Source organism: Microchirus variegatus (genome assembly GCF_963457635.1).
Source record: "Microchirus variegatus genome assembly, chromosome: 18".
NCBI lineage: Eukaryota > Metazoa > Chordata > Actinopteri > Pleuronectiformes > Soleidae > Microchirus > Microchirus variegatus.
Window position 1 is genome coordinate 23986807 of NC_139819.1, and position 19150 is coordinate 24005956.

General features: G+C 48.6%; 3 protein-coding genes across 3 annotated transcripts in view; all 3 read left to right on the plus strand.

Annotated features, from left to right (window-relative positions):
- Positions 1–654: 654 nt before the first annotated feature.
- On the plus strand, positions 655–7909 carry syde1 (synapse defective Rho GTPase homolog 1). The gene is made up of 14 exons (XM_083905327.1): positions 655–789; positions 2128–2360; positions 2461–2953; positions 3026–3343; positions 4116–4311; positions 4386–4549; positions 4636–4731; positions 4880–4968; positions 5478–5615; positions 5766–5892; positions 5966–6111; positions 6182–6437; positions 7265–7519; positions 7595–7909. The coding sequence occupies exons 1-14, from the start codon at positions 717–719 to the stop codon at positions 7780–7782; spliced, it is 2772 nt and encodes a 923-aa protein (XP_083761453.1). The 5' UTR covers positions 655–716; the 3' UTR covers positions 7783–7909.
- A 1256-nt stretch (positions 7910–9165) lies between these two features.
- On the plus strand, positions 9166–12074 carry LOC310939613 (protein phosphatase 1 regulatory subunit 3C-B-like). The gene is made up of 3 exons (XM_083904416.1): positions 9166–9370; positions 10483–10877; positions 10948–12074. The coding sequence occupies exons 1-3, from the start codon at positions 9360–9362 to the stop codon at positions 11451–11453; spliced, it is 912 nt and encodes a 303-aa protein (XP_083760542.1). The 5' UTR covers positions 9166–9359; the 3' UTR covers positions 11454–12074.
- A 5828-nt stretch (positions 12075–17902) lies between these two features.
- The window catches only part of tcerg1l (transcription elongation regulator 1 like), a gene marked incomplete at both ends in the record, with an annotated part of 9264 nt that continues 8016 nt past the window's right edge, over positions 17903–19150 (plus strand). Inside the window, 2 exons of the mRNA XM_083904697.1 lie at positions 17903–18097; positions 18706–18885. Coding sequence (XP_083760823.1) covers positions 17903–18097; positions 18706–18885 — 375 coding nt within the window. The remainder of the gene's footprint in view (positions 18098–18705; positions 18886–19150) is intronic.

The following is a 19150-nucleotide window of genomic DNA, read 5'->3' on the forward strand; positions in this document are numbered from 1 at the left end:
TAAAAATGAAACTTAAAAAAAAAAAAACACCTCTGTTTAAATAAAGTTGAGTGTTTTTGAGGCTCTGCTGCCCTCTGGTGGTTCTTTAAAACACTGCCGGAGGACATTTACACATTAAACTTTAATTAAAGACTGATATTTATTTATGTTCACTTACATTTTTACAGTGTTTACGTCTGATTTAAGGTTAAATTATTGAAGTGTTTTATCTTTGTTTTTTTCAATTATTAACGTGTCATTTATTTATTTTCAGGATCAAAAATCATCAGAAACTTTCCTGAAATTGAAGTTACGACGAGTTAACGACGAGTTAACGGTGAGTTAATCGTTAACTAAATGTTTTTTGGTGAATAAATTGATCACTAATCGATCACGACCTCGTTAGCGACGCTAAAGTTCGTCCACGTCGTCCTAAAGTGTTGTCCCTGGAGTCTGTGGAGGGACAGACTACATGACCCACAATGCTTCACTCTCCCCGTGGAGGGAGGAGGAGGGACTGTGGGAAGAGGAGGAGCCGTGGGAGGAGGAGGAGTCACGAGAGGAGGAGGAGGGGGAGTTTGGGAAAGAATGTGTGGAATTTATTTCCTGTTCTGCAGCTCAGAGTCAGAGAGACGGACGCGTCTCAACAGCAGGAGACATGAGGGACGAGGAGCAGTGACGCCTGTGGACACGTCTGTCCTCTGCACAGGAGGACGAGGAGGAGCAGGAGGAGGACGATGGCCGAGCCTCTGCTGAGGAGAACTTTCTCCAGACTTCGATCTCGCAGGAAGACGGATCCTAAACTGAGCGGTGAGGACACTGAGGACACATGTCCTCACACATGTCTCACTGTGATGTCTCCAGCTCATGAACAGCTGAGCTTTATTTGTCCTCATGGGACAGTTATGATGATGATGATGGTGACAGACACAGGACATGAGGACAGAGAGCGTGACCTCTGACCTCACCTGGCTGACATCCTGTGTGACCCGTGGTCGCCGTGGTTACGGCCCGTCCCTCAGACTCTGGGGTCAGAGTGTCGACCAGGTCGTGTGACCCGTGTGTGGCCACGCCTCCCTGCTCTGTGATTGGCCGTCGTTGTTGTTGTTGTTGGTGATAACGATAACGAATTGTTTCTCTGGTTTTAATGTTCGACTTCCTGTCATTAGACTGTGTGTGTGTGTGTGTGCGTGTGTGTGTGCGTGGCCATTTCCTGTTTATCTGAGGCCTCACAGGAAGTTTGGACTGAGAGACAGAAGATGGTAGGACAGTGTGTCATGTGACTTCAGGTGTGGTTACCATGACAACAACAACATATATATCATTGTTGTCATGTACATTATATATACACACACACAGACGTATGTATGTGTGTGTGTGTGTGTATAAACAACATTTATGTTGGAGGTCATGTGACTGCAGATGTTAGTTTGTCAAAGGTCGCCTTTGTGTGTGTGTGTGTGTGTTTAAGGCTAATGAATAGTGAATAGACAGCAGTGTGTTTAGTTTTAAACACAGAGACGTCATTGACAACATCTGCACACACACACACAGCTGTTTATTCACCCTCCTCCCTCTCTCTCTCCCTCTCTCTCTCTCTCTCTCTCTGATCAGTGTGTTTCTTCAAATGTAAAACAGATGGACTGTTATTAGCTCACACACACACACACACACAGTCCTCTATCAGGTCCTCTGTGGCCCCGGGTCACGTGACAGGAAGTGGAGGCTGACCTCTGGAGACGATCACTTCCTGTCTGCTTGTTTTAGTTTCACAGCAGCAGCTAAAGACGCTAAAGTCCTTAAAGGGACAGTTCAGGGTTTGTTAGCGTTTGGTCGTGAGACTCTGTGAACACTTTACACTTAACTCAGTGACACAAAGTGACCACACGAGGCAGCAGAGGACCAGCAGCTCCTGTGTCCCTGTGAGCTAAAATCACTGGTTTTCTCTGTGGACTTTGGTGTGGGAGAGTGAGTGACTTTGGTGTGGGAGAGTGAGTGACTTTGGTGAGGGAGAGTGAGTGACTTTGGTGTGGGAGAGTGAGTGACTTTGGTGTGGGAGAGTGAGTGACTTTGGTGAGGGAGAGTGAGTGAATTTGGTGTGGGAGAGTGAGCATCTGTGTCTGACAGTGTGTGTGTGTGTGTGTCCAGATGTCCCGGTCCAGCCGATGACCTCATCGACCCGGTCGCCGGCGCCGCTCGCCCCTCCCTCGCCACCACGTCACCACATCACGGTTGCTAAGAAACAGCAGTGGGCGAAGCAGGGCGCCATAGCTCCGCCCACTCCCCACCTTCCCCTCGCCACCAGACCCGCTGACCGCCCATCGGGGACGTCCCATGATGCACCTGGGAAGACTCGGAGCCAGAGTCCGGAGCAGGATCAGGTAGATTCAGACGATCAGATGATTTGTTGTCATGCGATATATAGGCCCCTCCCTCTGGCTCTGACTCCTCCCCCTCCTCCTACTCCTCTTCGTCCTGCAGGTGGCAGCGTGCAGCGAGCGGACGTTGACCTGTTTGACGTGGGACGTGACCAACGCGCGTCGTCCTCCTGCTTTGACCGCAGTGCAGCAGGCGGCCTCCTCACCAGCAGGGGGCTCCAGTCGCTCGGGGCAGCGCTCCTACCTGCAGAGCCTGGAGCGCAGCAGCCGGGCCTGGGTGCTGTCGTCAGGAAAGTCCCAGGCTTCAGTGGACGTTTGTCGTCAGGAGATCAACGCAGGAAACATCTGGTACAACCCCATCCCCGAGGAGGAGGACGCCGGCCCCACCTCCAGCCCCGCCTCCAGATCCGCCTCCAGCCCCGCGGCAGAGGAGGAAGTGTGGAGGAGGAGGGAGATAACAGACGAGGGCGGAGCAACAAACAGGGAGGGGCCAGTGGAGTCCAGATCATCAGAGGTGCGAGGCAGCGACTGTCCACCAGAGGGAGCCAATCCCAGCGTCAGACACCATGTTGATGACATCACAGCAGAAAGCACAGGTAAGTCGTCCTGACTCCGCCCACTGCAGAAACTCACCAGCCGTCATGTTAATCTGTGTCCGTCTCCCTCAGAGGCCCCGCCCTCAGAGTCAAGTCCAGCCTCCCAGAAGAAAGGGGGCGTGTCGGGCAGTATGATTGACAGACTGCGTTCCCCCGGGACGGTGAGGAAACTCTCGATGAAGATGAAGAAACTTCCCGAGCTGCGGCGCAAACTCAGCCTCCGCTCGTCTCGCACTCATCGCCATAGAAACGACGAGAAGGGAGGCGGAGACAATGTGACGTCATCGTCAGCCAACCAGAACGTGATCAGCAGATATCACCTGGATAGCTCCGCCCCTCCCGCCCGACCACTGCGGCGATCGTCCAGAGGGCGTTCGGCGGTCAAAGGAGGTAACGATCGTCGCCGTTAGCTTTTGTCATGTTAGCTCTTAGCCACGTTAGATTTAGCCATGTTAGCTTTTCACCACGTTAGCTTTTCGGCATGTTAGCCTTCACCACATTAGTTCTTCAACACGTTAGCTTTCAGCCACGTTAGCTTTTTGTCATGTTAGCTCTTAGCCATGTTGGATTTAGCTACTTTAGCTTTTCACCATATTAGATTTAGCCACGTTAGCTTTTCACCACGTTAACTTTTCACCAGTTAGCTTTTAGCTATGTTAGCCTTCACTACATTAGTTTTTCAACACGTTACCTTTTCACCATGTTAGCTTTTTTCACATTACATTTCAGCCACGTTAGCTTTTCAACACATTAGCTGTTGTCATGTTAGCTCTTAGCCACATTAGATTTAGCCATGTTAGCTTTTCACAATGTTAGCTTTTCACAATGTTAGCTTTTCACTACATGAACTTTTCAACATGTTAGCTTTTCACAATGTTAGCTTTTCACTACATGAACTTTTCAACATGTTAGCTTTTCAACACATTAGCTTTTCAACACGTTAGCTTTTCACCACGTTAGATTTTCACCACGTTAGCTTTTCAAAACGTTAGCTTTTCACCACGTTAGATTTTCACCACGTTAGCTTTTCACCACATTAGCTTTTAGCCATGTTAGCCTTCACTACATTAGTTTTTCAACATGGTACCTTTTCAATATGTTAGCTTTTCACAACGTTAGCTTTTAGCCACGTTAGCACGTAAAACGTGACGTTACCTTTCAGGTCACCTGAGTGACGGAGACTCTCCTGAGCTGTTGCCACGGCAACAAAGTCCTCAGGCCTCAAACGTCCAGGAGACGAACTGCGACCTGACGTCGTTCAGGTCGTACCTGGGCTCTGATCCACCGCGCTGCAGCCAGAGGACGACGGGTTTACTGACCGTTCACCTGCTCGGCCTCGAGGAGATGAAGAGCTGCAGGTGAACACCTTCACAATGTTTAGAGAAACACTAGGTGGCGACAAAGATAAAGACTTGGTGGTGTCTCTCCTCAGGTCAGAGGACAGTAAAGACGTCTTCCTCGCCATCCAGATCGACGGCGTGACACGAGCGAGGACCGCCCTCCTGAACCTGAGAAGCTCCGCCCTCTCATTAAACCACACCTTCCACCTGGAGTTAGAGCGAGCGCAGCAGCTGCGCGTGGTCGTCCTCACGCCAGGTGACAAACGCCCCCTGCTGGACAAACACAGGCGTGACTCCTGTGTGACGTCATCAGCTCACGTGACTTCACTCTGTGTGTTTCAGCCAATCCGCAGGCTGTGGGCGGGTCTAAACCAGGTGGTCCAACCAGGAACAGAGTTTGTTGTCTGGGCGGAGTCTGTGTCCCTCCTCTGTTTAAAGGTTCATTTCACTGAAACACTCAATATTATTGTTATTATTATATATCATATATAATATATTATATTTGATATATAATATGTTTAAATTTCATCTGTGTGTGTGTGTGTGTGTGTGTGTGTGTGTGTGTGTGTGTGTGTGTGTGTGTCAGGCACTCGTAGTCAGCAGTTGTGTGTGAAGCTTGAACCTCGAGGTCTTCTCTACGTCAAACTGTGTCTTCAGGAAAAGTGGGACACTCAGGTACACAGCACTGCAGCTAACTATGCTAATGCTGCTAACAGTGCGAAGGCTGCTTACTATGCTAATGCTGCTAACTATACTAATACTGCTAACTATGCTAATGATGCTAACTATACTAATGCTGCTAATTAGGCTAATTATGCTAATGATGCTAACTGTACTAATGCTGCTAACAATGCTAATGCTGCTAACTATACTAATCCTGCTAACTATGCTAATGAGGCAAATTATACTAATACTGCTAATGCCGCTAACTATACTATTGCTGCTAACTATGCTAATGCTGCTAACTATACTAATGCTGCTAACTATGCTAATGAGGCAAATTATACTAATACTGCTAATGATGCTAACTATACTAATGCTGCTAACTATACTAATGCTCCTAACAATGATAATGCTGAGAAGAAGAAAAAACAAAAAAACAATGCTAATGCTGCTAACTATACTCCTCACAGTGTTTCATGGTGATCTGATGTCATGTGACCCTTGTGTCCTTGTGTCCACAGTCCAACAGCGACTCCTCGGCTCCTGCTAACGTGTTCGGGGTGGAACTGCACCACCTGGTGGAGAAAGAAGGTTCTGCAGCTCCTGTTCCTCTGCTCATCCAGAAAAGTGTCGCGGAGATCGAACTGCGAGGACTCAAGGTGTCCGTCCACTTTTACCCTCGTCTGTCCACACACTCACGTCTCTCTGACTGTCTCTGACTGTCTCTGACTGTCTCTGACTGTCTCTGACTGTCTCTGACTGTCTCTGACTGTCTCTGACTGTCTCTGTCTCTCTGGCGCCCCCCTCAGGTGGTGGGTCTGTACAGACTGTGCGGTTCTGCAGCGGTGAAGAAGGAGTTGAGAGACTGTTTTGAGAGGAACAGTCGTGCCGTGAGTCTCAGCGATGACCTTTACCCCGACATCAACGTCGTCACAGGTGAGTCAGCGCAGACGTCTGTCCGTCAGCTCAGTGATTGACGGTATTAAAGGGGCGGAGTCTGTGTCCTCAGGTATTTTGAAGGATTACCTGCGCGAGCTGCCGTCTCCGCTCATCACCACCACGCTGTACCAGGTGGTCAGAGACGCCATGACACCTGTGACCTCTGACCCTCAGAGGACGGTGGAGCTGCTCGGCTGTTTGCCGCCGCCAGAGAAGGTAAATCTGTTCTACTGTGGTCTTTGGTCACATGAGCGATGATGTCACAGCGGTCGCTTCCTGTGTGCAGGCGACGCTGACGCTCCTCCTGGACCACCTGAGCCTGGTCGCCTCCTTCAGCTCCTTTAACCGCATGACGCACCAGAACCTCGCCGTCTGCTTCGGCCCCGTGCTGCTCACGCCCACGCAGGAGGCATGGCGAGGAGGGGGAGGAGTTAGGGGCGGAGTGAGGGGCGGAGGGAAAGGTCACGGCGAGGAGATGGCGAGCGCGGTGGATTTTAAACGACACATTGAGGCGCTGCACTTCCTGCTGCAGCAGTGGCCAGGTGAGTCTCTGTTAGCTTTTCAACATGTTAGCTTTTAGCCATGTTAGCTTTTCAACATGTTAGCTTTTAGCCATGTTAGCTTTAAACAACATTAGCTTTTCACTACATTAGCTTTTAAACACGTTAGCTTTTTACGACATTAGCTTTTCACCACGTTAGCTTTTAGCCACGTTAGCGTTTCACCATGTTAGCTTTTAGCCACATTAGCTTTTAACGACGTTAGCTTTTCAACACGTTAGCTTTTTACTACATTAGCTTTTCACCATGTTAGCTTTTAGCCATGTTAGCTTTTAACGACATTAGCTTTTCAACACATTAGCTTTTAGCCAGGTTAACTTTTCACGATGTTAGCTTTTCACTATGTTAGCGATTCACCACATTAGCTTTTAGCCATGTTAGCTTTTCAACACATTAGCTTTTCTACACATTAGTTTTTAGCCAGGTTAGCTATTCACCACGTTACCGTTCCACAACATTAGCTTTTAGCCATGTTAGTTTTTCACTACATTAGCTTTTAGCCACATTAGCTTTTCAACACATTAGCTTTTAGCCAGGTTAGCTTTTCACTATGTTAGCGATTCACCACATTAGCTTTTAGCCATGTTAGCTTTTCAACACATTACCTATTCAGCATATTAGCTTTTGGCCAGGTTAGCTTTTCACGATGTTAGCTTTTAACTACTTTACCGTTTCACAACGTTAGCTTTTAGCCATGTTAGCTTTTCACTACATTCGTTTTTCAACACGTTAGTTTTTCAACACGTTAGCTATTAGCCACGTTAGCATGTAAAAGGTCACGTGACCTGACTGAACCCACTGTTCCTCAGTACCGACGCGCCACGTGCCGGATGAAGACCCCGACTCCTCCCCCCCTCCTTCCCCCACCTTTACCCACAATGCCCTGCTGCAGCCACATCAGGGGGAGGCGGTGGTGTCACGGCGAGGGCGAGGCGGGCTCGCCAGGCTGGACAGTCCGCCGCCAATCAATCGGTACGCTGGCGACTGGAGCGTTTGTGGGCGTGACCTCCTGTCAGGTCAGGAGGCGGACTACGACGAGGTGGCAGGAAGTGAGAGCGACGCAGGTAAACACCGTCGCCGCGGTAACTGCAGCCACTCTGACGACGGCTGTTTTCACCGTGTTCATGTTGTGGTTTCAGACAGCGATGAGGAAGAGGAGGGGCAGAAGAAGGAGGCGTGGCCACCAGGGGGAGGTGGAGCTCTGTACGTGGACGACTTCCTGGACTTTGACGCTCCGTTTAACTGTCGACTGAGCCTGAAGGACTTTGACGCTCTGATCCACGACCTGGACCGAGAACTCGCCAAACACATCAACATCTGCCTGTAGAGACGACGCTGACCTTTGACCTCTGACCCCATCGTTTACTCCTGTCATCTGATTGGACGCTGCGTCCGTGTTTGGACTCATATGAAGGACAAGGCTCTGACGAGCTGCGCTAAAAACAACAACAACAAACAGGAAGTAGAGGAAGTGCACTTCCTGTCACTCAGCTGTGCTCTTCTTCTTCTTCCTGTTTGTTGTTGTTTGTTGTTGTTTGTTGTTGGTATCAGGGTCACATGATGTCGCACCTGTTTGCACTGTTCAAGCCATAAATTCACTCGCTGCAGCAGCGCCCCCTGCTGCTCCCTGCAGCAGCGCCCCCTGTGTGCAGTGCAGCAGTATTTGGCGGTACAGTATTATTTGTTTTGCACAAACATAAACAAGCACTTATGTTGTTGTTGTTTTTATTGACAATGTTTTTATGACGTCACCAAAGTGAAGAAGCACAAACAGCTGTTTGTTTTTTATTAACCTGAAGGAGAGAGAAATAAACACAGTGTTATTATCAACACACAGGGGGCGCTGTTGATTAGCATTACACTCACGTACACTCACGTACACTCACGTACAGACACACTCACATACACACACGTATGTTCACGTACACACACGTACACTCACACTTACGTACACACACATACACTCACTCACATACACACACGTACACTCACACTCACATACACACACGTATGTTCACGTACACACACGTACACTCACACTTACGTACACACACATACACTCACTCACATACACACACGTACACTCACACTCACGTACACTCACACTCACGTACACTCACACTTACGTACACACACGTACACTCACACTCACGTACACTCACACTTACGTACACACACGTACACTCACACTTACGTACACACACATACACTCACATACACACACGTACACTCACACTTACGTACACACACGTACACTCACACTCATGTACACACACGTACACTCAAAATCACGTACACACACATACACTCACATACACACATGTACACTCACACTCACGTACACTCACATACACACACATATGTTCACGTACACTCACAAATATGCATATATATATATATAATATATACTAATAATAATAATATATAACTAAGTAAAAATGTGCATGAGAAAAGAGTGAGGAGGAGGAGGAGATGATGAAGATGAGTGAATGATGGTCTGTTGTGATGACGTCACAACCACGTGTTTAACGTGATTACGATGAAGATTCTTCTTCACACATGAAGAAACCGGAAGTGCTGCCTGTCAGTCATCCCGAGGGGGCGGAGCATTCCGCTCTTATCAGTGTTCTCTGATTGGACGACACAGATCAGCTGACTCGCTCTCTCACACACACACACACACACACCCACTCTCTTCTTCTCCTTCAAAATGGCTGCAGCAGAAAAACGACTGTAACACAACAGTCAAAAAAAAAGCGCTGTTCAACGAGTGTGTGTGTGTGCGCGCGCGTGGGCGGGGCCGGCGGCGGGTTCAGGTTCTGTTGGATTCTCGTGTGGCGCGTGCATTCTGTGGATTCCGTGGATTCTGTGGATTATTGTTAATCTGCTGCTCACGAAGTTTCGATGAACTGCAGGTGAGAGAATACAAGTGCGTCACGTCCGCACTCAGTGTGTGTGTGCGGGGTTTACTGTTGTTTATTGTTGTTTACTGTTGTTTATTGTTGTTTACTGTTGTTTACTGTTGTTTACTGTTGTGTCTCTGATGTCTGTGTGTTTGTAAAGTTCCTGTCTCTGTCCTCACTGGTGTGTGTGGGCGTGTGTGTGTGTGTGTGTGTGTCCCTCGTCACGTACACACTCGCAGTATCTGCACGTACACTATATGTGAAGAGAAGCAGTACTCTGTGTACAAAAACCCCCCCGAGTACTTCAAGGAAAAGAAGCAGAAACTCTGCAGAAGTAAGAGTAGAAGTACTCACCTGGTGTATTTAAAAAAAAAAAAGTACTATTACTGATTAAACTCGGAGTACTCTGCTGCAGAGTACAAGTACAGCAAGTGTCAAATGTATTTGGATTTTATAAAGTATTTGGAGTATGATTGGTACTTGGTACTTGCAATTTAAAGGGTACTTGGAGTATATAAAACACTTGAGGTATAAACTGTACTTGGAGTAAAAAAAGGTACTGGCAGTTTAAATGGTACTTGAATTAAGATGCTTGCAGTATAAAAAGTACTTTAAATATTAAAAAGTACTTCATATATAAAAAGTACGTCCTGTACTAAAAAGTACGTCATGTTCTAAAAAGTACTTCATGTATAAAAAGTACGTCATGTTCTAAAAAGTACTTCATGTATCCATGTATACAAAGTACTTCATGTATACAAAGAACTTCATGTATAAAAAGTACTTCATGTATAAAAATTACTTTATGTATGAAAAGTACTTCATGTATAAAAAGTATGTTGTGTACTTAAAAGTACTTCATGTATAAAAATAACTTGCAGTATAAAAAGTATGTCACGAAGTAAAAAGTACTTCAGGTATTAAAAGTACTTCAACTATAAAAAAGTACTTCATGTTATCGTGTCGACTGTGAGTTGAGAGTAAAGAGTGACACCTACAGGCGAGCTGGTGCAATGCTCTTGATGTTTCCTCTGCTGTGATTGGCCGGTGGGTTTCCGTCTCACGTGTCCTTACGTGGTCTCATATGTCCTCACGTGTCCTCATGTGGTCTCATGTGTCCTCAGAGTTCTCCACGTCCTGAACCCTCGCTCCAAGGCTCCGCCTCCCATCATGCCCGTTGACATGGCGATGAGGATCTGTCTTGGCGGATCTCCGCCGCTGCGTTCCTTCCTGGATAACTATGACGACCTGTGTCCGTCGTCAGACTCCGCCCTGCTACGACCTTGCATCAGCGGCGAGGTTACCACGGCGACCGAGACGGCTGCGGACACGAGCGGCGGCGGCGGCGGCGGCTCAGAGAAGAAGAAGAAAAGCGTGGAATTTGCCGACTCTCGGGGTCTGGCGCTCACCGTCGTCCACGTCTTCGACGAGGCAGAGGACGACCTGATGGCCGAGCTGCAGTTCCACCTGACGGAGATAGAGGGCGCCGCTGCTGCGATAAACCTGGAGGACAACAAAGGTAACAGATCTGACGCCCGATGATGTCATCAGATATGACTTCACTGATTGTTTCCTCTCTGGTTCTGCAGATCCTGGTCCAGACCTGGTCCTGGACTTCACTCCTCCTGCCATAGACTACCTGGAGCTGAGGAAGCGTCTCAAAGCGCAGCAGGTTTGTCTGGAGTCCTGTTCGGTCCACGACTGCCGGCTCTCAGGAACCGTTCAGGTCCGGAACATCTGCTTCCAGAAGTCGGTCTTGGTCCGCGTCACCTTCGACTCGTGGGAGTCCTTTCAGGACGTTCAGTGTCACTTCCTGAACAACGTCTACGGCTCCGCCGACACCGACACCTTCTCCTTCTCGGTGGAGCTGCCGGAGTCCTGCAGCCGGGTGGAGTTCTGCTTCCGGTACCAGACCAGGGACCAGACCCTGTGGGACAACAACCTGGGGAACAACTACCGCCTGGTGCTGGACGACGACACAAAGAAAAGGGAGGTAGTCGACATCGATCCTTACGGAAGCCCCAGAACGTCCGCAGGGATCTTCCCCGAGTGGCAGAGCTGGGGACGCATAGATGCAAACTCCCCCTACTGGTGAGACCAGGGAAGGGTGTTTTTGACTTTGCGTTCACTCTGCGTTTTATGCTGTCGGGGGAATCTCGAGATTTTCACACGTGCACTGATCCACCGCACCTGGATGTGATCCACGTGAAGCTTACGCTAGTCCTAAAGATGATCTACAAGGAGCTAATGCTAACCTTGGAGATTATCCTCAAGAAGCTAATGCTAACCTATAACCCTGGAGGTGTTCCACTTGAATCTAACGTTAACCCTAAAGGTCATCCGCGAGGAGCTAACCCTAATCCTGGAGATGATCCGTGAGATGTTATCATAACCTGTAGCCCTTAGAGGTGTTCCACTTGAAGCTAACGCTAGCCCTAAAGGTGATCCACTTGAATCTAACGCTAACACTAATCCCTGGAAGGGTTCCAGGTGTGGTGACCCCGGTTGTTGGACTGTTCTGTTTCACTGAGTCACTCGACACCAGCTTGTCCGATACACCAGAGTGTCCCCCAGAGTCCAGCTGAACGAGGACCACGATTGGCTCAAGTGGTTTCAGGTGCGCTCACCTGAGCCACACCTGGTCTGAGTCTGAGGGCCCCGACCCTTGGTCCAAGTATTAAAAGCACCTTAAAAAACACAATCTGTATGTGAGGCCTGGCCCACCGGGTATGCCTGGTCCACCTGGTCTGCCTGGTCTGCCTGGTCCACTTGGTCCTCTTGGTCCGCCGGGTATGCCTGGTATGCCTGGTCCACTTGGTCTGCCTGGTCCACCTAGTCCACCTAGTCCACCTGGTCTACCTGAACTACCTGAACTCCTGGACCTTGTATTTGAGGGACATCCAGCATCTTGTTTTGCCACATTTTAAAAATATGCAACAGATCGAGGTCTGGATTATGGTGCAGGACGTTCTCGAGGATCCACGACAATCTCCTCACAAGTGTTTCCTTAAAACCTCCCAAAGAATTCTGATGCGAAGGCCTTACCCTTAAACCCTTTGACCCTTTCACCCTTAAACCTTTTAACCCTGTAAACCCTTGACCTGCACGACTCCAGCTTTACGAGAGGATGGTCGTCGTGGCGACGCCGCTGTCCTTGACCCTCGATTGTGGACTTTAAGAAGATGAGTCCAGAAAACTGTAAACGCTTCTTTGCACCGAATGTTCGCAGAAAAAGAGAAAAGAATCATGAAAATACGACGACGTCGCGCTAACATCGACCTTTTTACTTCAGTGTTTGAGTCGAACGTCACAACAAGCCGAGTTCTTCAGAAACCTGGTCCGGTTCTGTCCGAGCATGTGACCCGTTACCATAGTTACCGTCTGCCACGGTCCTGAATCAGCTGTTTCTTTCAAGCGCGTTTCGTTCAGGTTCCGTTTAAATCTTCTGTAAATACTTTTACGGACTTCATCCGTAGTTCACAGTTCTTCGTGGTGTTTAGGCTCCTCCTCCTCCTCCTCCTGGTGTCTTGTTGTCATGGTAACTGCTGTAGACATTGTTGCCCACGTGTCACATGATCACTGTTATTTTTGTATCGTAGCAAACCACGACTCGTCTCTTAGAGAGAACGGTTATCTTGCACTTTCTGTTTGCACTTTTTTTTCTTTCTCGCTACTGTAACTTTACGACTGTGTGTGTGTGTGTGTGCGTGCGTGCGTGCGTGCGTGCGTGCGTGCGTGCGTGCGTGAGTGTGTGTGTGTGTGTGTGTGTGTGTGCGTGCGTGCGTGCGTGTGTGAGTGAGGACATGTTACTTGTTTAAAGGGAACATAAGAGTTCATCTGACTGAAAGTCACCTGATTGGCTGCGTGCTGCGTTCAGGTCCTGGAACTTTAACTGTTAACAGTCACAGTGGGAGGGACAGTGGGTGGAGTCAGAAGTCCGGGGTGGGAGGAGTCAGTGGCCTGAGCTCTACACGTTAGCCACGGTTAGCTTGCACAAACCAACAGATGGCATTTTTGAGTCGGCATTGGAGAATGTATCGTAAAGTGTCACGATGATGTCATCACGATGATGTCATCACGATGATCTTAGCAGAGAGTGTCTGTTTGTTTAAAAAAAAAAAAAAAACTGCATTCTTTTCAAAATAAAAGTCATGTTTTTAGTGTTCAAAAGTCCGCCTCTGTTTTTATGACTGTGAAACAGGAAGGGTTTTCAAAATAAGAGCGTGGGTTGGTTTCCATTTTATTTCCGTGTTTGTGTTGAGATGTCACGCTGCTGCACACAGGAAGTGGTTTATTTTAAGCCCTGCTCTGCTTCTGTATACACACAGACGCTCCCTTCATCATGTCACGAGTTTTAATGTGAAGGACAGTGACGTTACGTACTTAAACGATCACAGATCAATAACTGTGTGTGTGTGTGTGTGTGTGTGTGTCCTCACCACACACACACACTCTGCTCTGTGATGTGGGATTACATTGTTATGTAAGATCAGTGGATCACACACACACACACACACACAGGATTACAGCTGTCTCCTGTCCTCTGGCACTGTTTTGGACGGATTGATTCTCCTCGTGTCCTCTCCTCGTGTCATGTCCTAGTGTCATGTCCTAGTGTCCTCTCCTCGTGTCATGTCCTCATGTCCTCTCCTCGTGTCATGTCCTAGTGTCCTCTCCTCGTGTCCTGTCCTCATGTCCTCTCATCGTGTCCTGTCCTAGTGTCCTCTCCTCGTGTCCTGTCCTCGTGTCCTGTCCTCGTGTCCTGTCCTCGTGTCCTCTCCTCGTGTCCTCTCCTCGTGTCCTCTCCTCGTGTCCTCATTCCTTAGGTTTATATGTTTGTTTGGTCCTAACAAAAACACCTGTACAAGAACACACACACACACACAGTGCAGTGGTGAGAGTGTAATCCTGCAGTTGGACACTAGGTGTCCCTGTTGTCTTGTGTATTAACAACAGAGTGACTCACTCTCTCTCTCTCTCTCTCTCTCTCACACACACACACACACACACACACAGATGGAAGGAGGAGTTATAATCTGAGGGGCGGAGTCACACCTGTTTCCTTGTGTTTCAGGATTAACGACATGAATCAGTGTGTGTGTGTGTGTGCGCTGCCCCCTCAGGACACAGGTGGTATGACAGAGCCTGATGATAAAACACTGATGATGTCACTTCCTGCTCAGTGACCACACATACACACACACACAGTGATGATACAGTGTAACCATGGTAACAAAGTAATGCGGATCTTCTATTTTTTGGATTAAGGCAACAACGACTCAAAGCCCCGCCCACAAAATCTCAGCAACTGCAGTTTGATTAAGTGTTGCTGTCACTGGTTACCATGGTTACCATGGTGCTGTCACTGGTTACCATGGTTACCATGGTGCTGTCACTGGTTACAACCTCCCCCCACTCCACCTGTCTCACACTCTGACCACCTGTCTCAGTCGACCTGTCTCACCCTTACACCACCTGTCACACTCTCAGTCCACCTGTCTCACACTCTGACCACTTGTCTCACTCTCAGTCCACCTGTCTCACACTCTGACTAATTGTCTCACCCTCAGTCCACCTGTCTCACACTCTGACCATCTGTCTCACTCTCAGTCTATCTGTCTCACCCTCAGTCCACCTGTCTCACACTCTGACCACCTGTCTCACTCTCAGTCTATCTGTCTCACCCTCAGTCCACCTGTCTCACCCTCACACCACCTGTCTCACACTCTGACCACCTGTCTCACTCACAGTCCACCTGTCTCACCCGCTGACCACCTGTCTCACGCTCACACCACCCGTCTCACCCTCAGTCCACCTGTCTCACACTCTGACCACCTGTCTCACTCTCAGTCCACCTGTCTCACACTCTGACCACTTGTCTCACCCTCAGTCCACCTGTATCACCCTCTGACCACCTGTCTCACCCTCTGACCACCTGTCTCACTCTCAGTCCACCTGTCTCACCCTCTGACCACCTGTCTCACCCTCACACCACCTGTCTCACCCTCTGACCACCTGTCTCACTCTCAGTCCACCTGTCTCACTCTCAGTCCACCTGTCTCACCCTCACACCACCTGTCTCACTCTCAGTCCACCTGTCTCACCCTCTGACCACCTGTCTCATGTCTCACCCTCACACCACCTGTCCCACCCTCTGACCACCTGTCTCACACTCTGACCACCTGTCTCACTCTCAGTCCATCTGTCTCACCCTCTGACCACCTGTCTCACCCTCACACCACCTGTCTCACCCTCAGTCCACCTGTCTCACCCTCTGACCACCTGTCTCACCCTCTGACCACCTGTCTCACTCTCAGTCCACCTGTCTCACCCTCTGACCACCTGTCTCACCCTCTGACCACCTGTCTCACTCTCAGTCCACCTGTCTCACCCTATGACCACCTGTCTCACTCTCAGTCCACCTGTCTCACCCTCTGACCACCTGTCTCGCTCTCAGTCCACCTGTCTCACCCTCACACCACCTGTCTCACTCTCAGTCCACCTGTCTCACCCTCTGACCACCTGTCTCATGTCTCACCCTCACATCACCTGTCCCACCCTCTGACCACCTGTCTCACACTCTGACCACCTGTCTCACCCTCTCTGTGTCATATTTCCATGGCGACAGAGGGAGGAGGATAATTGTTTTGAGAAACACTTAGAGAATCTCAGATCTGACAGAACCAGGATAATGACTGTGGTTTATATCGTCATGACAACGACAGGTTAAACAGCTTTTATCTGGACAGAAGGACACCACACACACACACACACACTCAGACAGTTTAATGGAGGTAAAATACTTCACTTTAATAGCCTCTCTCTCTCTCTGTTATTCTTTATTCTGAGTCTCAGAAACAATTTCACCCCTCACTAACACTGTGTGTGTGTGTGTGTGTGTGTGTGTGTGTGTGTGTGTCTGTCTGTCTGTCTGTCTGTCTGTCTGTCCACTGAGTGGTCGATGTGTTTCATTGATTGATTATTGATTTGTTTGAACTTAAATATTGAATGAAAGATGTTGAAGATGAAACAAACATCACAACAACAACAACAACAACAACTGTCACTCTGATGCTCCTCAGTTGCCCACGTGCACAGAGACAGAACATTTTCCACCTGCAGGCGTCGCATCATCATCGCTCTGTTCCGTGACTCTGTGTGTGTGTGTGTGTGTGTGTGTGTGTGTGTGTGTGTGTGTGTGTGTGTGTGTGCGTGTGTGTGTGTGTGTGTGTGTGTGTGTGTGTGTGTGTGTGTTTAACGTCCCTCTCGGTGCACGCGCCGCTCCCGCCGCCGTTAATCGTTCGCCTTGTTCAGAGAAAGGTTTGATGATCCGCGGACCTCCGTGAAGACAGCTGGAGGAGCGAGGCGACAGGACGTGACCGAGGAGTCTGTGAGTGACACGCGCACACACGTGCACACACACACACACGTGCACACACACACACGCGCGCGCACCGTCTGTTACCGGTTAGCAGCCGTTTACCGACGGTGATGAAGAAGATGATAATGATGAAGACTGTCTGCTGTGACACTGACCACAACAACATGACTGAGTACTGTTGTAGTACTGTTGTAGTACTGTTGTAGTACTGCTGATACTAATGCTTCACTGTCATTGTCTTATTAACTGTAGTACTAATGTTCACACTCAGAACGTAGTATTTTCACTACTTTACTGTAGTACTATTTTTCATACCCATACTTAAGTACTAATACTTTACTGGATGACTACTGTCAGTACTTTACTGTGATACTACTGTCAGTACTTTACTGTGATACTACTGTCAGTACTTTACTGTGATACTACTGTCAGTACTTTACTGTGATACTACTGTCAGTACTTTACTGTGATACTACTGTTAGTACTTTACTGTGATACTACTTAGTACTTGTGATACTACTGTCAGTACTTTACTGTGATACTACTATTAGTACTTTACTGTGATACTACTGTCAGTACTTTACTGTGATACTACTATTAGTACTTGTGATACTACTGTCAGTACTTTACTGTGATACTACTGTCAGTACTTAACCGTAGTGCTACTGTTCATATCAATACTACATTATGTATTATTATAAGTACTAATACGTCTTTGTGTCGTTTGTTTCATTCTGATGTAATATTTATCAAGTATTGATCCAGCGTGTGTGTGTGTGTGTGTGTGTGTGTGTGTGTGTGTGTGTGTGTGTGTGTGTGTGTGTGTGTGTGTACTGTTTCACTAACACAGTCTGAGTTAGTTACAATGACTGATTTTAGTGAATTCAGCTTTTAAAATATTTACTTTAGACTTAACTCTGTGACACAAAGTGACCACACGAGGCAGCAGAGGACCAGCAGCTCCTGTGTCCCTGTGAGCTAAAATCACTGGTTTTCTCAATGGACTTTGGTGTGGGAGAGTGAGTGGTTTGTAAAGACGTGATCATGTGACGTAGAGACCACAGGGGGGCGCTCACAGTGTGAACCTCACTAAAAACACCTGAACTGTCCCTTTATAAACTCTGATCACTTCTGATTGGTGACTTTCAGGTTGTGATGTCATCATGATGTTACCAGTCTCCAGGTTCAAAGGTCAGCCAGTTGGCATGGTAACAGCCGCCACGCCCTGGCTGTCCGTCAGCAGTGACCCCGCCCCTCAGTGGCTGTGGTTGACCAGCTGGTCAGCTGCAACATATCAGGCCACGCCTCCTCTGGTCTTCTGCCCGCCCACTGTGTGGATACCTGAACACACACACCTGGTACAGGTAACACACACACACCTGGTACAGGTAACACACACACACACCCCCACACACACCTGGTACAGGTAACACACACACACCTGGTACAGGTAACACACACACACACACACACACACCTGATACAGGTAACACACACACACACACACCTGATACAGGTAACACACACACACGGTGCAGATAACACACACACACTGACACCTGGTACAGGTAACACACACACACACACACACCTGGTACAGGTAACACACACACACACACACACCTGGTGCAGGTAACACACACACACACACCTGGTACAGGTAACACACACACACACACACACCTGGTACAGGTAACACACACACACACACACACCTGGTGCAGGTAACACACACACACACACCTGGTGCAGGTAACACACACACACACACCTGGTGCAGGTAACACACCTGTTGTTGTTGTTGTTGTTTCAGTGTCCGCCTGTTGACGTAGTTCCTGTTCTCCCTCCGCTCTATCGCTCTTCACCTCTTCATCACCTTCATCATCGTTTGCACAAGGTACACACGCACACACACACACACACACTTACCTTTTAGCACAATGCTAACGTGCTAACGTGTTAGCAGACAGCGGACGGCTGGATCTCACCAGAGGAAGTGGGCGTGTTCCACAGAAGAGACAAACGTCTGCTACTGACCAATCAGCTCATCCACAGACCGGGTGACCACGCCCCCAGGACCCGCCTCCTTCTCTCTCCATCTCACCTCACAGGTAAGATGACACCTGACTCGTGTGGGAGGAGCCAGGTGTGTTTCGTCATGACAAACATGAGGGGGGGCGGGGCTTATGGACCGGCTGAACTGTGTGTGTGCGTGGGTGTGTGTGTGTGTGTGTGTGTGTGTGTGTGCGTGTGCGTGTGCGTGTGTGTTTGTGTGTGCACAGTTGTCACGGTTACGTTGTCTCAGCGTTTCTCTGAGATTGAAGTTCAATTAAATTGTGCTGCAGTCGACAAAAATCAAACACAGCAAGAAAATGAACAAAATGACAAGAGATTCATTATCACACACACAC

Excerpts from the sequence above, each read along its gene's own strand:
- LOC310939613 (XM_083904416.1), top strand. Across the intron at positions 10,878-10,947 it reads AAACCTGGAGGACAACAAAG|ATCCTGGTCCAGACCTGGTC; the intron begins GTAACAGATCTG and ends CTGGTTCTGCAG.
- syde1 (XM_083905327.1), top strand. The coding sequence starts at position 717 with ATGGCCGAGCCTCTGCTGAGGAGAACTTTCTCCAGACTTCGATCTCGC. Across the intron at positions 2,361-2,460 it reads AGAGTCCGGAGCAGGATCAG|GTGGCAGCGTGCAGCGAGCG; the intron begins GTAGATTCAGAC and ends TTCGTCCTGCAG. Across the intron at positions 4,312-4,385 it reads GAGGAGATGAAGAGCTGCAG|GTCAGAGGACAGTAAAGACG; the intron begins GTGAACACCTTC and ends GTCTCTCCTCAG.